This window comes from Centroberyx affinis, unplaced genomic scaffold, assembly GCF_046629955.1.
Source record: "Centroberyx affinis isolate AG114_WGS23_722 - 3 ecotype Tasmania unplaced genomic scaffold, CSIRO-AGI_Caff_v1 ptg000701l_1, whole genome shotgun sequence".
Taxonomy (NCBI): Eukaryota; Metazoa; Chordata; class Actinopteri; order Beryciformes; family Berycidae; genus Centroberyx; species Centroberyx affinis.
The window spans coordinates 151562-178584 of NW_027279320.1; the positions used below are offsets into that span (position 1 = coordinate 151562).

A 27023-nucleotide genomic window follows, 5' to 3' on the forward strand; every position below is an offset into this window, starting at 1 on the left:
ATGGCTGAGATGACCAATTTGAAACCAACATATGGTGAGTAGATGAGAAATATCCTGCGTTGATGCTGCTGTTATTTTTGGGCAGAGGCTCCAGCTACATTTCTAGACAGCCTTATCTCCTGTGTTTGGTTTTAAAAACCAACTGGGGGACATTCTAATGGGATAGGTCCAGATGGGCGCTTTGGTTAAATGGGATTTTGTAGTCTGAATGCCAAATAATCGCAAAGGCTGTGGTGTTTTCCCAGGCCGAATCATCCTAAATACCATATCTGGCCATGCGTGTCTGAATGCTGGGCAGGCCGGACCTGGACTCACCGATTGCTCAGCATTACGTCCACTGATGGATGTGATATGATTTTTGATTTCATTTGTTTCATATGCGTTTGATTTCATTAATAGAGCGTATTCGACTGAGCTGATAGAGATGCTTCTAGAGATGGAATGTAACTGGTGTGTAGACTCCTCAATGGATTCATATGTTTTTCCTATCACATATGGGAATTTGACATCACCATCACGATTGTAATGCTACCACATACCTGTCAACATAGGACTCAGCTCGCGCGCACACGCACATGCACGCACACACACACACACACACACACACACACACACACACACACACACACACACACTACATAGGCCTACCCAGGGGTGTGATGCAGAGTCAAACATACATCCAGACAAATACATAAGTATTGCAAAGGTCCACAGTTTTAAAAAAATATATATATTCTAGGAGGATTCTAGGTGGAAATTGTTTAAATGTCACACGAAGGGTAAAAAGAAGTGTGCGTTTGGCAAATTTACATTTTCGACAATAGCTTTTAGGGAAAAGTATTATTCCTTGTAGGATTATCATGTCCATTTTTTGTGGCTGGGCTGCTGGTGTTTTAGCCTTTAGGGGAGACCAGGGCATGTTGTCACACTTTTTTACTCACTGGTGTATATCTCAGTCGGCCCTTATACTGAGAAATCAATGTGACAACATGCCCCACCCAGGCATTCCTGACAAAGGTCCCTTCCCTGAGCACATAGCTTCACTAAACCATTCAAATGTATTATCAGGTTATAGCTGACCCTTGCTTTTATGTGTCACGATGTATCATTATTTGGCAACACTTTACAATAAGGGTACACTAAGTTAAGGGTTAGTTAATGCTTAATAAGGGTTAGTTACTGCTTAATAAGCATTAACTAACCCTTAATTAACAGTTAACTAATGTGTAATTTACTAATGGTGTTCATGTTAACTAAGGTATTAATTTATACATTATTTAATAGTTTATAAAGATGACTATTAAATAATGTATAAATTAATACCTTAGTTAACATGAACACCATTAGTAAATGATTACCAGACACATTAGTTAACTGCTAATTAAGGGTTAGTTAATGCGTATTAAGCATTAACTAACCCTTAATCAATGTACCCTTATTGTAAAGTGTTACCAATTATTTTAATTCCTTTATAAGAAAAAAAATGAATATTTTGTTTCAGAAATAAAGCCACTGAGACAACTTCCCCACGGGACAACTTGCCCCGCTCTCCCCTATTCATCTGGTTCAAGTCAGCAGAGCTCCATGCTCTTTTCCAGCTCCACCCTGCTTCACATTAGGACTCTAGGCTTGTGCTGACCTGTTTCGGATCATATCATAACAGAATGCCAATTTCTCTGCTGTTTATCTTGCAGACAACAATTGTATTCTCAATGTGTCCCAAGTCATAATTAGCCTAATAAACTACGGTCTACTCAGTTTGCATCTTTAGCCTATTTCAAAAGCCCTATCTTAATGAAGACTTCACCCGAAAATTATAATTTGCTCATTAACTAGTCACCACCATATCATGTCAGGTATGTATAATATCAGACTTTTGGACCCAATGTGCTTCAGAGCTGTTATAGCTGTTATATACATTTGATGGACATTTTCTGCTTTTTTTATGGAGCTGTAAAAAGATAGGCCTGTTAATTTAAATAGTTTGGGAGAAGGCTGAGATGGAGCTACAGGGGCTAACATGCTGTGTGTTTGGTTCTCCTACAAACTACTACAATGTCTCCACTGACATGGAGGTGAGTAAGATAATCAGTGGATTTTCATTTTGGGGTGAACTATTCATTGAAATCAAACAATAATTCTGTTTTATCAAGATAAATAATTAAACCAGCATTTTTTTTTCTTCTAGGTCCATCATGAAAGTTGTTTTTCTTTTTAGCAAGTAAAATCAACACTAAATCACATAAGGCAGAAAAATCCGTGATGGCAAAACACCTGCTTTGACATCACTGATTGGGGTGTGGCCAGAAGTGCAACATGCTCTACAGTTTCAACCCATAAGGAGCAGAGCAGCAACCATTTTCTGCCTTATGTGATCATGGAGATAAACTATTATTGCCCTGACAATATTTCTACGCAGACATCTTTTATTAGCCCATACCAGCTTGCATTAGCAGGAACATGTGATGAAAGAATATTCAATGCATAAGTCATCACAACAGATGACTAATAAAAACAACATGTACTCACCACTGGGCACAAACCATCTCTTATTCATACTCTTAGAGTAGATGCTCTCACTAAAGTATCGACAAACCTATGTGAATATTACAGGTCAGTCGTTGGCTGAGCTACAGATTAATGGTTGATATTATCTCTTGAGCAGGTTCATCTAATTTTTTAATTGACACTATTCAGAGTGGTGACTACCCCATAATTGTTAGCACTGCAGCGTTCTGTAAATATGGTATATTTCATGACTTCTATGTGAAATCAAGTGTTTTGTGCTTTAGAGATGGTGATTTTTTTAGTCGTCGATGTTGCTTGAGATGTGTTTTGGTTTTGCCCAGAGCAGGCAGTTGCATATTGTGTGGTTCAGTGCAGTGAGGGTGAATGCAGACAGTGGCTGGGATGAAAGTATTAGTATTATTAGTATTTGCTGCAGGCTGCCCCCTGGTTTATCTTGTTCCTACATCGCTGATATTAGAAGGTTGTTTTTTGTATCTGTAATTTTGAATTTTGATTCAAATTTTTTATTGTATTGTGGATGGTCTTTATTGTGGATGGTTGAGTATCCTTTCTGTAGGGATTCTTGTTGTTCTTAATTGACACTGGCATTTCCGTGGACTGTCTTTGTTGCCATTTCATTTCATATTGGAATAACTGCAATCAATTGCTTAATTCTTACATTATATTGTAATTGTACCGTGGTGTTAACCCTTTTTGGGGGTTTTTTTCTCTTTCTTTCTTCCTCCTATGTGCATACGTTGGCGTCTGTATGTTTCCTTCGTCATTTGGTGGTCTGTATGTATGTAAATATTAGAAATTGTGAATAAAAAAAAAAAAAAAAAAGAAGGTTGTTTGGCTACCAAAGAGCGAGAGAGCTTCTTGTCGATGCCAATGTGGGCTGCAAAATCACTCCATGTCAGATAACTGCGGTAGCTGGCTACGGACGTGTAAGGCTATGTGTGGTGGAAGATTTATAGCTTTATCGCTTGCTGCCCTCGATTTGTCCTCAACTATTTGCAGTGTCATTGCAGGGTGCACTGTTCTGCAAGTCTTAACAGTGAAGAAGTGTTGAGGTTTTGACAGCTTACCCTCTAGTCTGCCTGGACTGAGTGCCCTTCATTCGTCTGTAAGCTACCTACAGCATTCCCATGGTAAATCTGAGAAGAGAAGCCTAACGAACCTCCGTCTGCCAGCTACACAGACAGAGCAGCAGCAGGCTCCAGCAGCCCTGTTCTAGCTTACTCTTTCTTTCTTTTCAAATTTGGAATTCCTTTCATCTCTGACTTGCTTACATCAAAGGTGGCTGATTCAGATTTTTTTCACCATGTTATCTCTATGGGCTCAGAATCAATAGAATGTTAGAATTTTGAGGTCCCGTTCAAAGTCCACAGCCATGAGAGCAGACAAAGGCAAGATAGAGGGGACTATTATGAGAGGTGACATTATTTTAGCACAATTAAAGTCTTAATTTTGATGTTTTCACAGGGGTCCATAAAATATAAACAACTTTATTATATCAAAGAGCACACAGCATCAGAAAGGGTTACAATAAGGAAGGCATAGTAGACAGGAAAAATGAGGGTTGCTAGTATAACAAGTGTAGACAACAAACCAAATGGCTTACAGTCTAATTGCAGTCATTAGTTGATTATCTTTAACTTTCTTTGTCATTTCAAGAAGATAAAGTCACGTCTCAAATCATAGTGGTGAATTTGGCAAATTACCATAGCTCTGTCTTGCAAGTCACCGTGATTTGGCTCTTCATATTTACAAGCTTCATAAACTCAATATAAGGATTGTTTTTCATTATGTCAGCGAGCCACCCACACCTCCACAACATGGCTTGCAGTTGCAATGGCCTTTAGGATGAGCTCTTTTTGATCACATGCTAAGGCACACCCAGCATGTTTGGAGCAGTTTATTTGAACTCTGGATAACAAAGTAATCTTTTCCCCTGTGGTTCAGACTAAAGAAAATGAAAGAAAATGAACTGTAGGTGGGATCACTTGTTGTTGGTCATACAATATGTTGTGAAGCAGCTCAGAAAAGCTGAAGAATTGCTGTTGTCGTGAAAAACTTCAATTCACAGCTCACAACTCCAACTCCAAGTTTTCAACTTCAACTGAAGGATTGCATGGTCTTCTATGGGTTGAGGAAATGTTATGGCCCCATGGTCTTATGAATCCCTTTCAAAAACCCATTGGATAAACTCAAAAATGCATAATAGTCAATCTGAAAACAAGGTTGTTTTTCTTAGTTCAGTTCAGTTCAGATCTTTATTGTCCCTCGAGGGGAAATTTGATTTGCAGTAGAGGGCAAAAACACAAACACAACAAACAAGAGGACATGGGACATTAATCACAACAGTTACAGCAAACAACCAAAAATGTATCTGTTCATTAAAAGTATCAAACCATTGGAATGGTAGCCATAATAAGTGCTGCTGATCAGTGCAGTCAAGGTTTAGTGCAAATTAAGCACATTTATTGCACTTGGAACAAAGGAAAATTTAAATCTATTGCTGTTTACCCTGGGGGAGCTGGATCTCCGCCCAGAGGGGAGAAGAACCAATTCCTCCAAGAGTGGCTGGTCAGAGCCGGCCAAGATCGACCGGTGCCTTCTGCAAAACTTGTCTGTCATAGATATCTGCTAAAGAAAGCTGCTGCGTGACAATTATTATTTTTATTTTTTTCCAATACAATTTTATTGAATTTTAATACAATTACATTGACAGTAGAATCCCCATCGCCCTTTCCCCACTCCCTCCCTCCCTCCCCCTCAAGCATATAGAACATTACCCCCACCAACCCCAAACAATCCTTGGGTCTACATTGAAATAATGTTAATAATAATAATAATAAACCAAACTAAATTCAAGTAGCTTACAGGGCATACATAGGACCAAATAGCCATTGGTAAAATGGATTAGTATTAATATTAACAATTACAGAATGATAGATAAGAGATGTGAAAATAAAGAGATAAGTCAAAGCTCATACACAGGCTACTTCTTAAGTTGCATACATGTAGGACACGTCAACATTTAGCACACATACATATGCCACGGATCTTATATGATTTAATAGATGTGCAAAAAGCCAATATGGGAACAACAAAATGACAAGGACTAAAAGGGACAAAAAAAGAAAAATGAATAAACAAATAAAATAAAATATAATAAAATGGTACTAATAAATAAATAAATTAGTGTGCAATTATTTTGCTGGCTACTTTAACAATATTGAACAAACGATTTTTGTTTTGCACTGTCCCATACCAAGAAATTGAACAAAAGGTTAAAATAGACTCAATAAAGGATTTGTAAAATAAAGCCATCAGTGTCTTGTCCACATTAAAAGTATTCAGTCTGTGCAGAAAGTGAAGTCTCTGCAGGCCCTTTTTGCAGATTGCAGATGTGTTGAGGTCATGGTTCAAGTTCTTGTCGATCACTGTTTCCAGGTACTTAGCTGAGCACTCAGCACTCAGCTGTCTCGATAAGTGAGCCCTTGATTGTAGTTGGGAAGGTTGAGTGGGAGGTTTTCCTGAAGTAGACCTGGCAGACCTGTCAACAATTTTCCCCGTAAATCTCCCGTATTTACCTTTTTTTTTTTTTACAGTTATACAGAATCCTAATTGGCCCAATCAAGTTCGGTTAGAGCCATAGACTATTTAACTTGGGAGACTATTTTCCCATTCCTGACCAGAAGTATGTTGGGAAACCATCCATTTGTTGAACTAGTTAACCCAATCCTTTTTGCTCTGAGATTACAGCAGGGCAGGCAGTAAAGGCACCTGGTCATTAGATTTCTGGAACCGAGAGATGAAACCCCTTTCATAATGTAAAAATTATGGTTGGGTGGGGGTCCCGGGAAAATCTCCCTTATTTTCAAAGCCCAACGTTGACAGTAGGGCTGTGCAAAAAAATCGATACAGCTGAGTATTGCAATATTTTTTTCCATGATACTGTATCGATTTTCCAGCATTTTATGTATCGATACATAAAAAAAAATTATTCATGTTTTAAACGGATTTAAAATGTCCTTAAATTTCCCTCAAATCCCTTTGAATTAAATAGTTTTGACTCAATTTGTCCGCTGAGTTATCAATATAATGTGATGTACATATTAGACTACCCAGGTGGTACACAGCAAGTTGTATTTTCAGCTCTATTTTTAAATTTTCAGTAAATTATGTAGAGTATTGCAATGTATCGCAATATGTATCATATCGCAATGTATCGTGATACAGTCGTATCGTGACCCATGTATCGTGATACGTATCGTAACGTGAGGTCCTTGCCAATACCCAGCCTTAATTGACAGGTATGGTCGATGGCCATATCTTTAGTTTTGTGTTCCTGTAAAGTTGACATGGGAGATAAGAGGTTTTCACCTGACAGTGACGTTGTGCTCAATTCATTCATTCGAATGATTCAGTAGGTGTGGGTGTCCTCTGTGAAACAATGTCTGGTTCCATTTAGCGAATGAACTTCTTGACCAATTTGTTCTGACAGTCAGACTCATGAGCAAGTCGCACGGTGGTTTGAGTTTTCTGCACTGAACAAGTTCAAGAATTGGTGAGTTAGTGAGCGATTAGGCCCAATTCCCTGACAGCCAACAAAGAAGTCATTGGTAAGACAAGTAAGCTGCAAAATGTTCTATTCAGCCTACTCATTGTTCTTAACCCCATACTTAGCAGTCATTGACTTGCTCAGTGCAAGAGATTCTGTAGCTGTGGAGGTTCCTGAATGAAATTATGTCCAGTCTGATTTTGTGACTGAATTGTTAACTCCTCTGCTCATTTACTGATTTGTTCAGATAGTCATTATTACCATGGTAAGCTGGGGTACACTGAGTATCCAAAAAGTTTGAGAATTTGTGAGTGAGTGAATGATTATGACCATGTCCTGGAAAGGCATGTTCTTGCCTAATGCTGCCTAGGGCTGGACGATAATTCAATATTATCATATATCGTCTGTCAGTGGAATCATATGGTGATGATATGGTGATTTGGGGATATCCTGACGCACTATTCTGCTGTCTAAACTGATGAGAACAAGCAATTTTTTAAATAAACAGAGAAAATGAAGTCCATTTTAAGGAATATTATTTGAAAATTTTGTTTTGTTTGACATCACACTGAACATTACCATTCGCTTCAATGGGATAAACATTAGTTTGATTATTTAATGTGATTTTGCATACCTGATCCATATCACAATATATATATATATCAATATTGAAAGAAATCCTTATGATTATCATGATAATTGATTTTAACCATATTGCCCAGCCCTAATGCTGCCTAATTTCATTCAGGTTTGTGGATTCTTTATAAAATACCATTTCTTTTGTGAGTTGGCCATTACTAATATTCCCCCAAAATAACTCTATCTTTATTACTAGCTCATCTGAATCATGAAATCCCTATCATTGTAATGTATCTCTATGCTGGCTGTGCATAGAACTTCCTGCTTGACTCATGATGACGCAAAATGACGACTTCCATTTACGGCCTATAGTCAGAGAGACCATAGACCCACCTGTCTGATGGTCCTGTTACATTTAGATTAGGTGGCTAGTGAATGGTGCTGCCTGTCTGTCCTATACTGTAGAGTTATGACAGCATAGCCTGATGTCTTCTATCGTCACCATTTGTGGGTTAGTGCGTCATTCTTTTAACATCTGAACTAGGTTTCTGTATTGATGCTCGCCCTGGATTATGGCCCAAGGAATTGCCTCATGCATTGAATGGAGACATGCAGCTACAAGGCTGAGAGCGGAACCTTGTGTTTTCCTAGCATGAATCAGGGTTGTTTTTGCGTGTCATGAACAAACCCAAGTGGTACATAGCATGAAAAACTATATTGTTGGTTGGTGGGTCAACTTCAAGAAAATGCCAAGCTCTTGTCTTTGTCCTTGGACTCTCTCTGGCCTGACCAGGCACCCCATCTCCACACTCCCTGCACATCCCAACGATCAACACATGGTATATCTAGTTATGATGCAGGGTACCTCTGACACAAAACCCTCCCTTTTCACTTCGATCATTTTTTTTGCCCTCTCTCCATCCGTCACCGCAGTGCCGATGTCAAAAAGTAGTTGTGATTTATGTCACAGTGGCTGGTGTAGAGTGACAGGCCTCATTCAGTCCCTGTGGTGAAATACAGTGTGGGACCAGTGCCGTTTCTCCTCGTATACCTTTATTTTATTTTATTTTTTTTATTTTATTTTATTTTATTTTATTTTATTTTATTTTATTTTATTTTATTTTATTTTATTTGCATAAAATCCAGATAATGAAAAAAAATAAAAGATGTGACAGGAGAGGTCAAGAAGTCACAGGCTTATACAACGGACCTCCCCTCAACTTAAGGAGGAAAACAAACAATAACAAAAAAGGAAAAAAACAAAAAAACAAAGAAAAAAACTAAGCTAACATCATTTAGAAAAATGCAACAAAAAATAAATGACAACAAGAAGCACACAAACTGAGCAAATTGGTTAAAAAAATTAACCAATCAGTAGACAACAATCCAATAAAAACAAAGAAATACATGAAAAACAATAGAGGAAAAAGAAGAGAAAAAAAAAAAAATATATATATATATATATATACATCAAAAAATAATTAGACATCATGAATTAAATGTGATGACAATTTCCTTTTAAAATTTTCTAAAGATAACAAGCTCTTGATAACGTGTACGTTAGCCTTCCATATCTGTGCACCACGATATCTAAGGGAGTACTGGCCATGTTTCGTTTTGTAAACAGGAAGGTGAAGATGATCAAACTGTCGAGTATTATATGAATGAATTTGGCAATTAAATTTGAAGAAGTTGCTAAACGATGATGGTAGAGAAAAAGGCAAAAACATATATTTATATATAAACACACATATCTGATGAATATTTATATCATATACTGAAAGAATGTTCACTGAAAGAATGTACCTTCTCTTGGGCAAGGACGCATTTCAAAGAAGCCTACTGTTGTGTCATAGAGCTATGAGATATGAGCATTGATTTACCTCATTATGTTGATGTCAGAAAAAAATAATGATTTAAATCCTTCCGTTTTGCATCCGGGTCTTGATTCAGCCTGAAGGGGCTCATTGTGTAAAAATAAGAACCTATCCTGCTTATTGCATGGCTACTAGCTAAAGACATTAATAAAGAAAATCATTTTGTATTATTAATGACTGCTAAAATCCAAAGAAGAGAGAAAGAGTAAGAAAAAGAGACAGAGAGACAAAGACAAAGAAGAAGGAAACAGTGGGTGTGGCCACATTCTCATATAACTAGACCTCAGTAACACTTTACAGTAAGGGTACATTAATTAATTAATGCTTAATAAGCATTAACTAACCCTTAATTAACAGAACTAATGTGTCTGGTAAAAAGATGACTATTAAATGTTAATTAAGGATTAGTTAATGCATATTAAGCATTAACTAACCCTTAATGAATGTACCCTTATTGTAAAGTGTTTCAGGAATCTTGTAGTAGAGGACTTTATACGCGATATGGTTTCTGCTAAATATGGGAGAGCAATGGATTTTTAAATAGCGAAAAGACACAGACCTTTTTTTTTTATTAAAAGAAATGTTAGAAACCTTTAACAATTTTCTGGGGAGAATTCAATACCATGGCTGGAGGAGGCTCATGACAGACTCTAATATAGAAGAGAATCCTTGGATTGTGACAATTCTCGGAAATAAACTCGGAGAAGAATGCCGCTCTGGCATCTTTAAGCTCTTGACGTCAGAAATGGATGCAACTCAGTGTTGTGCTGTCGCTGTGGATGTGGAGAAGAGGAGGACAAATTCAGCAGAGATAGAGACAGAAAGAGAGAGGCAAATACAATTGGTCCGAATGAGTTATGCACACCATAATCTGATCATAAAGGAAGACAGGGAAGCCAAGAGAAAGAGGCTTTGTAATGGTGACAAGCCTTTTGTTTATGGCAGAACAACATGCTCTCTGCTTCGTTCATTTATCGCTGGAAATGAGTCAGTGAATGAACGCTGGAATGATGCTGATAGGAATTTGGAAAGACAATGCCACTGCGTATGTCATAGCCAACATGGCAAAATCTGCTCTTTTCGGTCCTGATCATGTAGGTGGCTTTTTGAAAAAAGCCATATAAAGTTTAAAAACACGCCCTAGTGAAGTATTACGCAATTTCAATAAGGAAGGCTACCTAAATCATGTATTCATTCATTCATTCATGCTTTCTCTTTACCCAGAGTTGGCAAACACTCTCCCCCTTTTTCCCAGAGAACCAATTAGAGTTAGCCGTCACTTCCCTCTCTTCTTCAGAGAGCTAATTGTCTAAGTCAGCGGTTCTCAACGTGGGGTCCGGGGACCACCAGGGGTCCTTGAGGGGGTTCCAGGGGGTCCCCAGCAAATTGATGAATTGTTAAACTTCACCGTTATTTCATTTACAAGAAGTGAACACAATTAGAGAATGTAGAAGAATGACTGTTTTGATCATAGTTTCACTGTTATCTCTCTACCTACAATACAGATAGTCATGGAATTCTGGACAAAATCATATCTAACAATAAAAATATTCCCAGATTTTGGTTCGAGAGACAGAATCTCATCAAATGGGGGTCCGTGGCTCTAATGTAGACTAAATTAAGATATGAAATTGATATTGAAAAAGGTTGAGAATCACTGGTCTAAGTGACGGGAGTATAAACACGTCACCTACAATGCTATTGTGCTACTCACAGAACTATGCTGCATGCTGCTGTCACTCCAGTCGCTGTGCTTTCTTTCATCCCTCCTCCACCCCATCACCACCAACGCCCAGGCTCCAGAGGAACTCCCTGTCCTGATTGAATTGTTGTCAGCATATACAGAACTCCTGCACCCACATGTTTCTGCCAAGCCCCTGAGATCCTCTATACCTCTATACCTATGGGCATTTAGCTGTTCCATGGTCGCATCGTGCCTCCAAGCGTGACCGCGCCTCTGACAACGCCAACTCCATGGAATGACCTAACCCCTTATGATCAAATTGTCCGATTCCACCAGTGTATTCAAAAAAACGTTTAAAATCCTACCTTTTCTCCAAGGCTTTTCTTTGTGACTGATCCCTAACTTTGTCCATCTTGTTTTGCTTTTTTCTGCATGTCTTTACTTAATGGTTTGTTGGTTTGCTTTCTCTTTTCTCTCTGATTTTCTTTTGTCCTGTTTGTATTCCCCACCTTGTAAAGCACAAACTAGCTTTGTATTTAAAATGCTGGTAACACTTTACAATAAGGGTACATTAATTAAGGGTTAGTTAATGCTTAATAAGCATTAACTAACCCTTAATTAACAGTTAACTCATGTGTCTGGTAATCATTTGCTAATGGTGTTCATGTTAACTAAGGTATTAATTTATACATTATTTAATAGTCATCTTTATAAACTATTAAATAATGTATAAATTAATACCTTAGTTAACATGAACACCATTAGTAAATTACACATTAGTTAACTGTTAATTAAGGGTTAGTTAATTCTTATTAAGCATTAACTAACCCTTATTAAGCATTAACAGCATTAACTAACCCTTATTAAGCATTAACTAACCCTTATTAAGCATTAACTAACCCTTAACTTAGTGTACCCTTATTGTAAAGTGTTACCAAATGCTATATAAATAAATTGACATTGATGATTTATATATACTAAATGTTTGTAGCGTTTTCAGGTAATTTGCCCTCTCTATAAAACAAGGCTTCTAACAAATGGCAAATAGTTATCAACAAAGAATTAAATTCACTATTGCATATTAAGGGCACTGACATTTTTCATAGGATTCCCAAGAGTTATTGGTTCAGGAGATTGCACCCATATTCCATCACCACAGCCCTGGGGGGCATGAAGGGGACTTTGTGAATTGAAAATCTTTTCACAGCCTCAATGTGACGACAAATCACTGTATTAATGAAAAGTATACTGTACCTTAATGACAGGGCAGTGATACTGTAAGCCTATTTATTTACGCATTTATACTATCTGCAATTTTCCTCCTGCAATCTTCTCTAGCCTTGGCAACAGCAACAGTGTTGCTTTTCACTGTTACAATGTGTTTGTATAGCTCATATTTCTTCATTATAATAGTTTGTTCTTGACAGAAGAACACAATAGTAATCCATTTCTTTCCCATACTCCCCACTTTTACAGTCAACTATTATTTTGTTATTTTCAACTGTTTTATTGCATATTTTTATGTTCTCTTTGTGTGCTTATATTATATTTCCTTTTCCCCGCTGAATCCTATTACTTTTGCAGCTGCAACAACCTCATTCCCCCATGGGGATCAATAAAGTTACATCTATGCTGCTCTGGATCTGTCCACACTCATATAGCTGGATTTGAAAAGCCTGAATTGATAGAGCGAGTTGATAACCAGCTTCATGAGACTGTTTGGTTTCCATGTCACTTTATCCACATGGGTTAGTGAACAACAGCGTAAGATGCCATTGCAGCTGATTGGGTTCAAACATTGTGATTTCCAACAAAGTCCTGTGAAGAGCACCGTGTTTACTTTTTCATCTGTAACTGGGTGATATACCGGGTATTTAAAATGTAGATGTACAATTTTATTATTAATAATAATAATAATAATAATGATGAAAAACAAATCTGTACAATTTTATTTTATTTTCAAATATTTTATTAATTTTCCTCTCCTCAATCGTCAAATTTCTAGCTGTAACCAAAAATGTACCTGGATTTTTTTTTTATAATACAGTGATAATTATAATACAAATATAAATGTATACCATCTTTTGAAACAGGCTGTATTTGTGAGTACTGTCAGCCTTGGTTCATTCAAGGTGACATACTAAATTCAAATTCTAACAATGTTTTGAGTCCTTCTACATGTTATGAACCACTGCTCTCCTCTCCCCCTTCCCAGAGGTGTCGCCGGTGTTGGCGGGCTTCCTCGGTGCCGGGTCCTGGTGGTCTCAGTCACCGTGGCGATCTTCCTCTGGACCTACTGCCAGCGGCGCTACCGCCGACTGACGGGCAGCTACAAGCTCCAATCGGGGCTCTGCGACCCTCCGGTGGATCCGCCTTACAAGTTCATTCACATGCTGAAGGGCATCAGCATCTATCCGGAGACGCTGAGCAACAAGAAGATCGTTCGCGTCGGGCGCCGGGCGGGCCCCTTTCGGAACGGAGACTCCGGAGCCAAATGGAGTCGCGGTGGCGAGAGGGGAAGGGGGAGGTCAGTGTTGGTGGATGCCGACCCTGAGGTGGGCCCGTTCAACAGCTCTACCAATTTGACCCATCTGCATCCCCCTGCCTACGGCCAGCCGCGGCCAGAGAGAGCGCTGCCCATCCGGGCCGACTACTGTTGCCTGGACAACAGCGGCGGCAGCACCGGCTGTGACACGGGCAAGACCGCATCACCCTTCACCCCGGCAGAAAGCACCAACACGCCGCCCGCCAACCTGGGAACGCTCATCCTGGCCGTGGATTACAACTTCCCCAAGAAGGCCCTGGTGGTGACCATCGTAGGGGCCCAGGGGTTGCCGGCAGTGGACGAGCAGGCGGGCAGCTCCGACCCCTACGTGAAGATGACCATCCTGCCAGAGAAGAAGCACCGCGTGAAGGTCAGCCTGCTCCCTGTCAACGTTTCCACTCTGAAAATCACCCTCCTTTCTTTCTCGGGTTTTGGTCCTCCATCTATTCTGTTTGCAAGTTGGGTTAGACTGCTGATGCTTTTTTAGTGTATTTAAAGGGTTTAAAGGAATAGTTCACCCAAAAATGAAAATTCTGTCATCATCTACTCAGCCTCATGCCAAATGAAACACAGGTGAAATTTGTTAGTCCATATAACACACAGGGAGGTCAATGGTCAATGGTCAAACAATCACACTGTGAACAGAAAGACCTACACACCATTATATCAATCAGCTGTAGTTAAGATTTGCACTAAATGATGGTGTAAATATACTGTAGGTCTTTTTGGAACTCTGAAGAACTGGTCCCCACTGACTTCAGTTGTTTTGGAGAAGGCTGCTATGGAGTTGTGCTGGCAACCTCCCTGTGTGTTATATGGACAAACTTCACCTGTGTTTCAACTGGCATGAGGGGGAGGAGATGATGACAGAATTTTCATTTTTGGGTGAACTATTCCTTTAATTCAAACACTTGTCCACAAAAATGGTAGCTGAAAGTCATTATTGCATATTTAAAAAATACAGATAGTTCCAGCTTCAAAATGTTGCTCTTTATAGGCAAAGGTCTTGAAATAGCTAATCACATAAATGTGTTTCCACAATGAGTTTTACTTTAATGGCATCAATAATTTTACTAGAATAGGTGAAACTTTTTCCACATATCTTTCAGTTAGAATAAAATACATAAATATAAAGTGAATGAATAGGACCTGTGTAAATGATCTGATCCAAAATATGCTATCATTAGTCAAACGTTATTTTAGTGTTCTTTGTGCTTCTCTTACTGTATATGTTACAACATGTATAGATTCTGTGCTGAGAAAGTATGTGATTCATACAGAAATTATTTAGAGCAATTGCATGTTGACATTATATGCCTTTAGTGGTAAATACTTTGTTTGATTAAAAGTAAATGTGCTTCTGCTTTGCTCAGACTCGTGTGCTGAGGAAGACCATGGAGCCGGTGTTCGATGAGACCTTCACCTTCTATGGAATAGCCTACAGCTCACTGGCCGACCTCACGCTGCACTTCCTAGTACTAAGCTTTGATAGGTTCGCCCGTGATGATGTGATCGGGGAGGCAGCGGTACCATTGGCAGGGTTGGATCCCAGTACTGGACGAGTCCACATCAGCCAGAACATCACCAAGAGGCATATCCAGGTGAGGAGACTCCAACACCTTGACCCCATTTACATCTGGTATTAAAGCAATATTCCACTTAGTTTGTAGCGTTCAGACATTTACTTCCCATTTGTCTGAATGAGGCCACAAAAATAGCCTGAAAACTGGCATTTAATATGTTCGTGAACATATTCAACAACAGATCCCACTACTGTGATTTTCAATGGAACCTTTGGTCCGGCGTTTTACAACATAATTCACCCGATTTTTTTATTTTTAAATACAAATTTTAGTGTAAACCAAGAATAGAAATGCAAAATGAGGACAGACCAATTACTGCTTCATTGTCTTAAAAGCAGGATCTGTAAGGCCTATGGCTTTCACTTGTTTTCCACCAACAGCCTTTACGCCAAATAATACGGGGTAACAACGCGCTCACACTTGGATTGTTCTGCTGTTGTTTGCTTAGGTTACTCACGGTTTGATGAGGTTGGTTGATGATTTTCTGATGATGGAATCCAAGCAGATGATTTTATGGCAGGAGTGTGTGTGTGTGTGTGTGTGGCAATAATGATCGATGTACAGAGCAGGGATCTGGGTTAAAATCAACAAATATACAAAAAATAAATATTCGAAACAAAAACTCTTTCTATCATGTGTTTGTTGATATATGTTCCTGTATGCGTGCGTGCGGTTGAAAACCTTTTCTCTTTCTGGCGTTCTGCCTTCACGCGCACCTGACACTTAATTAAAGTAAACTATGCTGCTATTCACCTAGGCCAACAGTAGGGGCAACATTAATGTGAAATGGCTCCAACAGGATCTGTTGTTGAATCTGTTCACAAATGTGTTAAATGTAAGTTTCTATTTTCATGGCCTCATTCAAACGCTGCAAACTCGTCCAACTGCATCCGATCTTGGTGAGTACTTTATATTCTGGTTTTCATGGCCGTCAAATAACCCTCATGTTAAAACTAAGTGTAATATTGCTTTAAAGTACAAACCGTATCTGCATATCTTCATCGTAGGTAGATCCGTCATGACCATAGGTAGATACGTCATTAGTTAACTGTTAATTAACTAACCCTTAATTAACAGTTAACAAATGTGTAATTTACTAATGGTGTTCATGTTAACTAAGGTATAAATTTATACATTATTTAATAGTTTATAAAGATGACTATTAAATAATGTATAAATTAATACCTTAGTTAACATGAACACCATTAGTAAATGATTACCAGACACATTAGTTAACTGTTAATTAAGGGTTACCTTAACTTAGTGACCCTTATTGTAAAGTGTTGCCATTTTATCAAGAACTACTGAACAGATATCATTAACATTATCAATCATTATCAAATTATCATTATCAAAAACATTATCAAATCATATCATTACATTTACATTTTACAACACTGGAGAGCCAATATCAGCTGTCGAGGAGATGAAGGCTTCAGAGAATTTAACAGCAGAGGTAGTGTTAACAATGCGTGAGCATACTTGTTTGTGCATATTTATAGCGTGGTTATATATAATGCATTTGTGATCAGTAACACAAACATCTTTACAGAGCACATTATATATAGGCAAATCTCGATAGCCCAGTGATAACACAGGCCAAATTAAAAGACTCAGTGATATTTGAAAACTCAGTTGGGGCAGCAGACATGACATGCATTGAAATCACTCAGCATAAGGATTTTATCATATTTAGGCATTATCAAGGACAGTAGCTCTGAAAATGTGTTTTCAGTTTTAGGGGAGATTAAAATACACAAAATCTGAAATTTGCCTTGAATAAAGTAAACAAGAGATTCAAATGATCTGTTAATCTAGTTGGGTGGAGGTAAGAGGAGCCAGGGGGGGACAGGCTCCTGTAAGAGGAGTGAAACACAGCCAAGATTCACTGATCATAAAAACATCTAGATCATTAAATGTAATAAAACCATGACAGGTCTTGAACTACAGGAGGGATCTGGCACCTGATTTTATTACCTTTTCTATGAAATAATTTTAAAACTCCTAGCTAATATCAGGGGAGGCATCGGAAATGGCGCTGGAGGAGCAGCTGGTGGAACCCTGAAGTTGTGGGAATTCTTAGCAATAAGTATTTTGATCTGGCATATTTCACAGCATTCTGGCAAGCCGACATTAGATCCTTTAAAATGTTTAAATACATTTGCAATTTATTTTTGAGTCAGACTTTTAGTTAGGGGTTGCTGGACAAGTTTTCTCAAACATTTCACAAAAAAATGTTTCCATTAGAGACATCAAACCATCTATGTGTGAGAAATTAAGTTGTTTTGCATAAATTTCGGACATGTTATACATACTGTAGCTCTTGATACTGGAAGTTCGTATTGAGGGAATACTCCCCGGTATTGGCCCAATATCCATTACCTGAATTGCAGAATTGCTCCATGTCACCTACATTCCTCTGACCAGACTATGGGAAAAACTGTTGGACTACACTGATAAGCACTGATACGTATTAGGTGATAACATTTCTTATTTCCAATGTATGATGCCATTTTCTATGTTGATTCTCTGCCAACTGTCTCTATGGATATATAATGGTTACTCCTAACAGGTCAAGGGTCATAATGTAGTTGGCAGGGAAGTGTAGATCTCATCAGAAAGAGAAGAGGAGGAATGTGAAGGGGAAATTTATCCATGTAGAACCAAAGGAAACAGAGGACAAACACAGGAGGGACTGAGGGAATAGGGAGGACAGTGATGGATAAATAGAGGCTTTTATTCGATTAATCTGTTTGTTTTTTTACAGGACCTCACGTCTCTGTCTCTCAGTCCCATCATCTGCCTCTCACAGGCAGATGATGGGACTGAGAGACAGAGAAAGGCAGGGACAGAAATGTGTCTGCTTGAATGTAAATGTGTGTGTGTGTGTGTGTCTTAGAGCTTGATGGAGAGAGAAACAGACAGAAAGAGTAATGTTAAAGGGCAGCCTAGCAGCCTCCTCTATTGCTTTGTTTTTGGCAAGCAAATAATCTTATACACTGGGCACACACACACACTCTGGTACTTACCTGTTAAAACACACACACCTGGAGGTGCTGCCACCACATTCTGAAAGAATTTAATTCTCTTGGTTTTAATGGTCACTATTAGTGTCCCATGGTCTAAATGCTGTTACTTTAATTACTATCAGTTGTTGTTGGGTTGTTGTTGGCGCTTCAGACGCTGATACCAATGCAATGCATGAGGCTGTGAAGGCCAGTAGCCTAAGAGGCCACAGAGGGGGCCAGGCAATCTTCTGGTATGCGAATCACATGACCCAGCCAGTGTTGATGTCATTTGGCCAACTCGCTGTCCATGCAAGTAGGGCTGGGCAATATAGCGATATTACATCGATATCGTGATATGAGACTAGATATCGTCTTAGATTTTGGATATCGTAATATTGTGATATGGCATAAGTGTCTTTTCCTGGTTTTAAAGGCTGCATTACAGTAAAGTGATGTCATTTTCTGAACTTACCAGACTGTTCTAGCTGTTCTATTATTTGCCTTTACCCACTTAGTCATTATATCCACATTACTGATGATTATTTATCAAAAATCTCATTGTGTAAATATTTTGTGAAAGCACCAGTAGTCATCCCTACAATATTGTCGCAATATCGATATCGAGGTATTTGGTCAAAAATATCGCGATATTTGATTTTGTCCATATCGCCCAGCCCTACTTACAACTGAACATTTAGCCCATTTCGTAGAAAATACCGAGATATATATCGTGTATCGCCATTCAGCCTAAAAATACCGAGATATGATTTTTGGTCCATATCGCCCAGCCCTACATGCAAGTGTAGTTGGTGTCAGTGAGGATGTCGTTGTAAGGTATGGTCCTCCCAGGGTAGCCCAGAAACTGGCCATGGCCAGAAACTTGAGAGGTACACCAAGCTTTGAGAGTTGTTTCCACAATATCATGCGGTTGATGCTTTTAAAAGCCTTGGTAAGATCAATAAAGTTTCAGGTAGCACGTTTTCTGTGATGTGCGCCGTTAGATGATGTAACATGATCTTTGCCAAGACTTTACTGGCGACAGTGAGGAGGGAGATGCCTCAGCTATTTCCACAAACAGCCCTGTCTTGCTTCTGTTTGTAGATCACTAGAATATTGGTATCTTTCCACTCCTGAGGGAGCTTTCCATATTGCCAGATGTTGTCAATGAGAAGGTGCAGCCGCCTTGTGAGGAGATGGTCTCCAGACTTCAGGATCTCTGCAGAGATCCCATCTGGTCCAGCACTTTTATTGTTTTTGAGTTCTCTGACAGCTTTGGTTACTTCAGAGTACTGAGGAGAACCGCTGAGGGGTGTCAGGTTGGAGGACAGGTGGAAGTTCAGGGAGTGAGTCTGGGATATTAGGGTTGACTGGGTTAGAGGATAGAGAGACTTGCAAAATGCTCAGCCCAGTGGTCAAGAACCTGCTGCTGGTCCTTAGGAAGGTATTGCCATCTAGGGAGCGGCTGGTGTATTTGCCTGCCTCCTGGAGCCGTACAGGGCCTTGATGGCATTATAGAATCCTTGGGTTGTGTTGGAGTCCGTGAGGCACTGAATTTCCGTAGTCTTTTGGACCCACCAGTGGTCCTCCATCTAGCGGAGAGCATGCTGGACCTTGGCTCTGGTCTGGGAATAGGAGGATCTCAGTGTCTGGGATTAGTCTTAGTCAGGAGGGCTTTGTGGGCTTCATGTTTGGCTTGTAGAAGTTGGTGAATGCCAGGTGTATCATGATCAAACCAGTCCAGGTGGCGCTTTGTAGTGAATCCAACTGCCTCAGTCAATGATCGGAGAGATTGAGAAGAGCTTTGCAGTTTAGTTTTTTGTTGGGAGGTTTCCATGGATGACAAGGTTGTATTTCCATGCATAGTTTGGATCTGATCATATGATGATCGGTCCAACAATCACGCATGGCCCCACGCATGGTGTGACGAGCACCTCCTTTTGGTCCTGCTATGTAATGTAATCCAGGAAGTGCCAGTGTTTAGAGGAGGGATGCTGCCTTAACTTGTTTTTCATTTGGAAGATGGTGTTGGTCACAATGAGGTTGTGTTCTGAGCAGAGGGAGACAAGCCAGAGCCCATTGCTGTGCTTTTTCCCCACTTTTTGCCAATTACCTTTTTCCAAATGTGATGGTCAGAGCCCACTCAAGCATTGAAATCTCCCAGGATGAGGACTTCGTCTGTACAGGGTGTCCTTTGGATAGCAGAGTCGAGGAGTGTAGGCGCTTATGAGGTTGGCAAAACCCTTAGCACGTGGTATTCACCATGTCATCAGTCTTTGCTTGCACAAAGGAGGAAGATTAGGGTGAGTGTAGGGGTGCACAGCCATACACCCGTCATCCTCGCTCTCCCGGCTGGATTCCAGTGGCATAAGAGACTCGCTCACCGTCGACTGACAAGGGTTGCAGGAGACTGCTGGAGATCTGGTTTGTTGGAATCTACCTGTATGTGCCCCCTCCGCAGATTTGTCTTCAAGGTTGTCTCCCCTAGCCAAGGTGCCTGTCTGAGGCTTACCCACTCAGCAGTGGGGCAGTGGTTGGTAGGTGGTGCGTACCTCTGCGGACCACTGCAGTTCCGAGATCCCCTACTGGGGTTGCAAAATACCAGTTACCGTGGGCTGCCGCGTGGAGGCACAGTAGGAGTCTTGGCAATCGAGAGGTTCTATAGTGACAGGGAAGACTTACACACCTTCCTTTTCACCCATAGGCTAGTCAGCGGCAGTGTAGTCAGTAGGCGGTAGCACGCAGGTAAGCAAGCAGATTAAGCAAGCAGACTGGCATGAACCTAATGCTGAAAAAGCAGCTGCACTAGACGCATCACATCACCCTGTGGCTATCAAGCCACCAGCACACACACACACACACACACACACGGGCACGCACACACACACACACAGTAACATTGTCAGTGTATGAGTGGTGCTGGACAGTGTGTGCCTATTGATTGTATGTCCATTAGGAGATGCAACAGGAAGACATTTATCTGCATCAGCAGGAAGCAAGAGCAAGAACCTTTATTAGACTGTTAGACATCATGGAGAGGGGGATTACATTATATCACAGTAAATGCACAGCACTCAGTTTAATGTGAGCCACACCCAGCACAATCTTTGTGAGAGACACAAGGGAGTGTGTGTGTGTGTGTGTGTGTGTGTGTGGTGTGTGTGTGTGTGTGTGTGTGTGTGTGTGTAAGTGTGTGTATGTGTGTCAGTTCATTCCATTTTGTACTGATGAGCCAGAAGCCTTTAGGACAGGCGAAAAAGCAAGGTAAACAGCACCCCTCATAACAAGCCATTCTAACCAGTAGATGTGTTATTGCAGCAAGGCATCTACATCAAGATCTATAAGTAGAAAATACAAAATATAGCATTGAGAAAACTCAAACGTGTTACAACCTCATCACATCTTCTCACCTAATATGCACATTCAGTTCGTAAAATACTTTATTTATAATGAAGATTGACCCAAGCAACTGCGGATGGACACTCAACTATCAATTTTCATTAAACTTGTTTACAATAATCCTTCCATTTCAAATGCAATATCATAAATTAGATTATCAATATGTGTTGCTGTTGACTTGTAACATCTTCCTGCAATCCTTTGTCTCAATAAGTGGTGCTGCTTCGAGGTTAGAGTTTTTTCTGGATCCATATCTGTCCTAGAAAAACACCTACACAGTTATGTTATCAGACAAGATGCTCATAGCTGTTAAGCATATGGTGAGCACTAAGCTACTTTTCCCTGGTTTCAGCAGCTCAGCATATAGTGACAATCTTACACAGATGTCCTGGTATTGATTATTCATCTGACCACCCTCAAATGAATACTGTGTATGCATTATATGCACAGCAAACATACAGACACACACACAAACCTTATAGATCCACAGGGCTTCCATTATGCAAGGGTCTGCAGCCGGAAAACCATTTCATGCATTCTCTTCTCTACAGATCAATGGGCCTAAAGAAAGAATTTCATCTCACACCATTTCATACCGCCCAGACCCTGTTCACACTTTTACTCTCATCCCTTCACTACTCTCTCTCTCTCCAGCTTATCTCCCTTCTCTAAACCCTGAATTCCTCTTCTATGCCTCTCTCCACCATCCTCTACCTTATCTCTCCTCTTTGGTGAAAGTAAAGGCTGGAAAATTTAATTCCACCTTCCTTTTGCTGCAACTTGAAGTACTTCAGGTTCATGATGGGACTGATCTACTAGGAGACAGGATGGGACGGGAAGAGAGAGATTGCAATCCAATTAAATCAATTCCTGATAGATAATAATATATTCTTGCAAGTATTGTGGGAATGGGTTGAATTTGCGTTCATTATCATGATTGCAAAATCGCAAATACCTGGAGGTACTGCTAATTGTGCAGCGATGTGAAATTGCTGCAGAGCTCCTGTTTGGCAATTGCTGTCAAAAATGTCACATCAAAGCCAAGTTTATAGCCTGTAAAGTAGGGCTGCAACAAATATTCAAGAAATTCAAAACCTCACAAAATGATAAATTTTTGAATAGTCTTATATTCTGTTTTGCTACTGATCACCTACATTGGGTGATCCACCATTGAATGGGTACTAAGTAATCTATGATTTTTATCGACCGCTATTGGCAACCCGTGGGAATTAGAACAACATCAACAACATCAGGTCTCTGGTACAGCTTGTGGTAGCCTATAACTGATACTAATAATAAAGTCACATTTTCACAATAGACAGGAGTAACCTAGCTAACTACAGCAGAGGTCCAACAGAGACATCTAGTGATTTGCTTTTTTTGTCTTGAGAACAAAATGTGTTGCAATGCCAGTTGTTTATTTTTTGTTTTTGAAAAACTTAATACTTTTGATTTATTTGATTTATATTTAGCTGACAGATTACACTGTATATAACTTTTGTGCATTGGCCAACAAAGTGGCCAGTGCATTTTTCTAATGCATTTTGCATTTTTACAATACATTTTGCTACCCTGATGTGGGGAAAAAATGTGTTCTTGATCATAGATCATTTTAATATTCCATGTAACATTTTATTGGATTTTATATTGAATGTAGCCCTACTGTCAAGTGCTAGAAGTCAACACTTGAAAAGTGTAATTTGGCAAAGTGAACCACGTATGCCTACCAAGACTTAAGATCTTTGCTGGGAATGACGTAGTGTAAGAGTAAACTGACTGTAGAACAGCTTCTTCTTATATAATGCCTGTTCCCATGGCTGCAAATAAGACCAGGCACGCAGTTCTGTTGGTAAAATGAGAATTAATGAAAAAGCATCTGCATCACAGCCTGGCAGACATACTGCAGACAGTAAAGTCTCTCTCTCTCTCTCTCTCTCTCTCTCTCTCTCTCTCTGTGCATTCTGTGTTTTCTCCATTCTAAAGTTCAGGCTGCCTCCCACGCTGTGTTGCTATGGTGACATCTAGGAGCAGTGGAGGAATGAGAGAGAGAGAGACAGAGACCGTGAAAGAGACAGAAAGAAAAAGAGAGACATAGAGGGAAAGAGACCACAACCAACTAGGTCTAACTCTTATTAAAGGGGCATTGAGTAATTTAGACTTTTATCAACCTCTGTTGGTGACCAGTAAGAATTGCAACATCGACAGACAGATGGTTAGAGCTCACGGTGGCCTGTAATTGACACAAACAATAAAGAGACATTTTCACAATTCAGAGGAGTAAGCTAGCTAATTGGAGCAGAGATCCAACAGTATAGTGAAGAGGAAATACAGTATATTGCCATGCTAAATACTGCAATAATAATGCTACTTTGTCAGTTGCTTTTTTGGTTTGAGAACAAAATATATTGTAATGCTTACAATCTTGCTTTCAATCCTCCATTGAGGTCATTGATTACTTAACACTAGGCCTGTGTTGATGTGAACATTTCATAGTATGACTACCTTGGCCAAAATTATCATGATATACAATATTATCTCAATAATTATTAAAAAAGATTAAAACCTCAAAATCAGTACTAATATGCTTTTTAATATGTAGCATGTTAGCTTAACATGATTGCAAAATACCCAATGTTAGCAAAAGCAACTAGCAGTAGCTATGCTAGCAACAAGCCAAGGCCACTGTGACAGCGGCAGCATGTGGATTTATAGGCCTATATATATTTTTTTTTTTTTTTTAAATAAGGTTTGACATGTATAGTGTTGAAAAGCATAGCTGTATTTCCAATTTTTAAATATGAAGTAAAATTATTCAAAGTCAACTTATTATCTTACCTGGTGATTAAATTAAGTAGTGGTAAATGTTGAAGTATTTCACTTCAGGCCACTGTGTGGGATCATTTATCAGCTTTATTGAAAAAGGACATTGATGGAGGCCAATTAAGTAATTTTTTTCAGTATACCTTCTCCTCTGTTGGAGGCAGTGTGCTGAAATAATTCTTTGACAGACTTGTCTACTCAGAAACAGTAAAAACCTTGTCAGGCTGTCCGTATCTGAAAAGATTTCCTCCCGATCGCCGCTTTTGCCGGTTTGTTAGCGATATTGTTTTCCCCCACGGTGGGCGTGGCTTTCCAAGTATGACGCGCTCTGCACATGAGGTCAATCCCAGACACAACACTCCGATATCTGACCACACCGGGAGCGACAGTTCCAGCTGCCGCTCCAGTGGCAATGACGGACCTGAACGTGCCCTGTCTTTCACAATTTATAATCGTCATTCAGCATCAAAATGTGGCATTGCTTTGGCTGTTCTCTACAGAGCTCCCCAGGGGTCACCTGGTAAGAAAAAAATAATTGATGTGGAAATCCATATGGGCACCGATTGGTAAACCGTGCACCGTGCCCTCGAATTAGTAATCAGTGTGCACGGAGTCCTAAATCATGCCCGCAGATTAGTAGACCGTGCACATGGATTTGTAATATGTACATTGATAATGTCAAACAGGGACACCACAGCGGCCCACAGAGTTGCATATAAAATGTAATTAACATACTACAAGCATGATTTATAGGGAGTAAATAGGTTTCATATTGTCACCAAAACACACATCGGATCATAATTTAGACCTACTGATGGGATTAATCAATGGTTATGGTTCACATATGGTCTAGGTGCCTAATGGCTATTACAGCTCGCTATATGTACGCCAAGCTGTGTGTATTGGCTCTAGCTCACTGTATATAGGCCTAAAAGTCCCTCTGTGATGTTATCAATGTAGATATTACAAACCTGTGCACATGGTTTACTAATCCGTGGGCACGGTTTAGGAGTAAATTGTAAGAAAACCGTGCCCACTGATTTCCGCATAATTTTTTTTGTACCAGGTGACCCCTTTAAGTGGGTAGAAAAAACAAATGAATGCCATTTTGTATACGAGGTGACAGTGTGTGGTTGTGTATTCTACAGAGTGTGAGCAGAGGAGAGCTGCTGGTGTCTCTCTCCTATCAGCCCGACACGCACAGACTCAACCTACTGGTGATGAAGGCCAAACACCTACCCAGCATGGACATCACCGGCCTGTCAGGGAGTGAGTCTCTCTCTCTCACACGCACACACACACACACATACACAATCACTCACACACACTTGCACACATATCAAGGGACACAGGGACACACACACACACACACACACATCAAGTGACAGACATATTTTCTGACAAATGTTTCTTTTCTTCTGCCATAATTTTGTCGGAAAGCAGGAGCTGCATCAACAGATGGACAAAAACAGCTGTTTATTGCATGATTAATGTAGTAGCCATCTAAATGATATCCAAGCATTCTTTCTTCTTTCACTAACAGCAGCCTCAATAGACCAGAATGCAATGCAGCCACCAGACATGTTATATTTTCAGTAAGGGACGGGGCCACCATTAGACATGCCCCAATGTTCACAAATTAGTTGGCTAGCTAGCTATATTTATATATTTATATATAGCCATAAGCCCACCTTTGATTGAAAGAAACAAGTTCACGCCCCTTCTCTGGGGGTTGCTGAAAGGCATTCTGGGAAACGCAGGAAATCAGTAACTGAAGTAGAAGTAGATGGGGCAGGGTATTATTATACTAAGGTATTAATTTATACATTATTTAATAGTTTATAAAGATGACTATTAAATAATGTATAAATTAATAACTTACATGAACACCATTAGTAAATGGTTACAGACACATTAGTTAACTGTTAGTTAAGGGTTAGTTAATGCTTATTAAGCATTAACTAACCCTTAATTAATGTACCCTCATTGTAAATTGTTACCATTTTTCCTTTAAAAGGCCAACTGAAAGATGACGGTTTGGGACACCAGTAAATGATGAACTCGCATGAATGTCTATCATAAGGTCTGATGCCCCAACACACACACAGACACACTCATACTGTCCACTCTTTGCCTCCCCAGACCCATATGTAAAGGTGAACGTGTACTATGGCCGCAAGCGCATCGCTAAGAAGAAAACGCACGTGAAGAAATGTACGCTCAACCCGGTCTTCAACGAGTCCTTCATCCTGGAGGTTCCAGCCGAGCTGCTGGCCGACGTCTCGGTGGAGTTCCTGGTGGTGGACTTCGACCGGACCGCCAAGAACGAGGTGGTGGGCCGGCTGGTGCTGGGCGGCCAGAGCCCCGTGCCTATGGGCATCACCCACTGGCGGGAGGTATGCGACAACCCCAGACGGCAGATCGCCAAGTGGCACAACCTGGACGAGTATTAG

The 27023-nt window shown here is 39.9% G+C and overlaps 1 protein-coding gene across 1 annotated transcript; it reads left to right on the plus strand.

Annotated features, from left to right (window-relative positions):
- LOC139644103 (synaptotagmin-11-like) lies at positions 1 to 27023 on the plus strand. The gene is given in 6 exon segments (XM_071519484.1): positions 1 to 34; positions 13434 to 13469; positions 13472 to 14133; positions 15137 to 15364; positions 25719 to 25839; positions 26713 to 27023. Coding segments are annotated over 6 exon segments (1392 nt in total).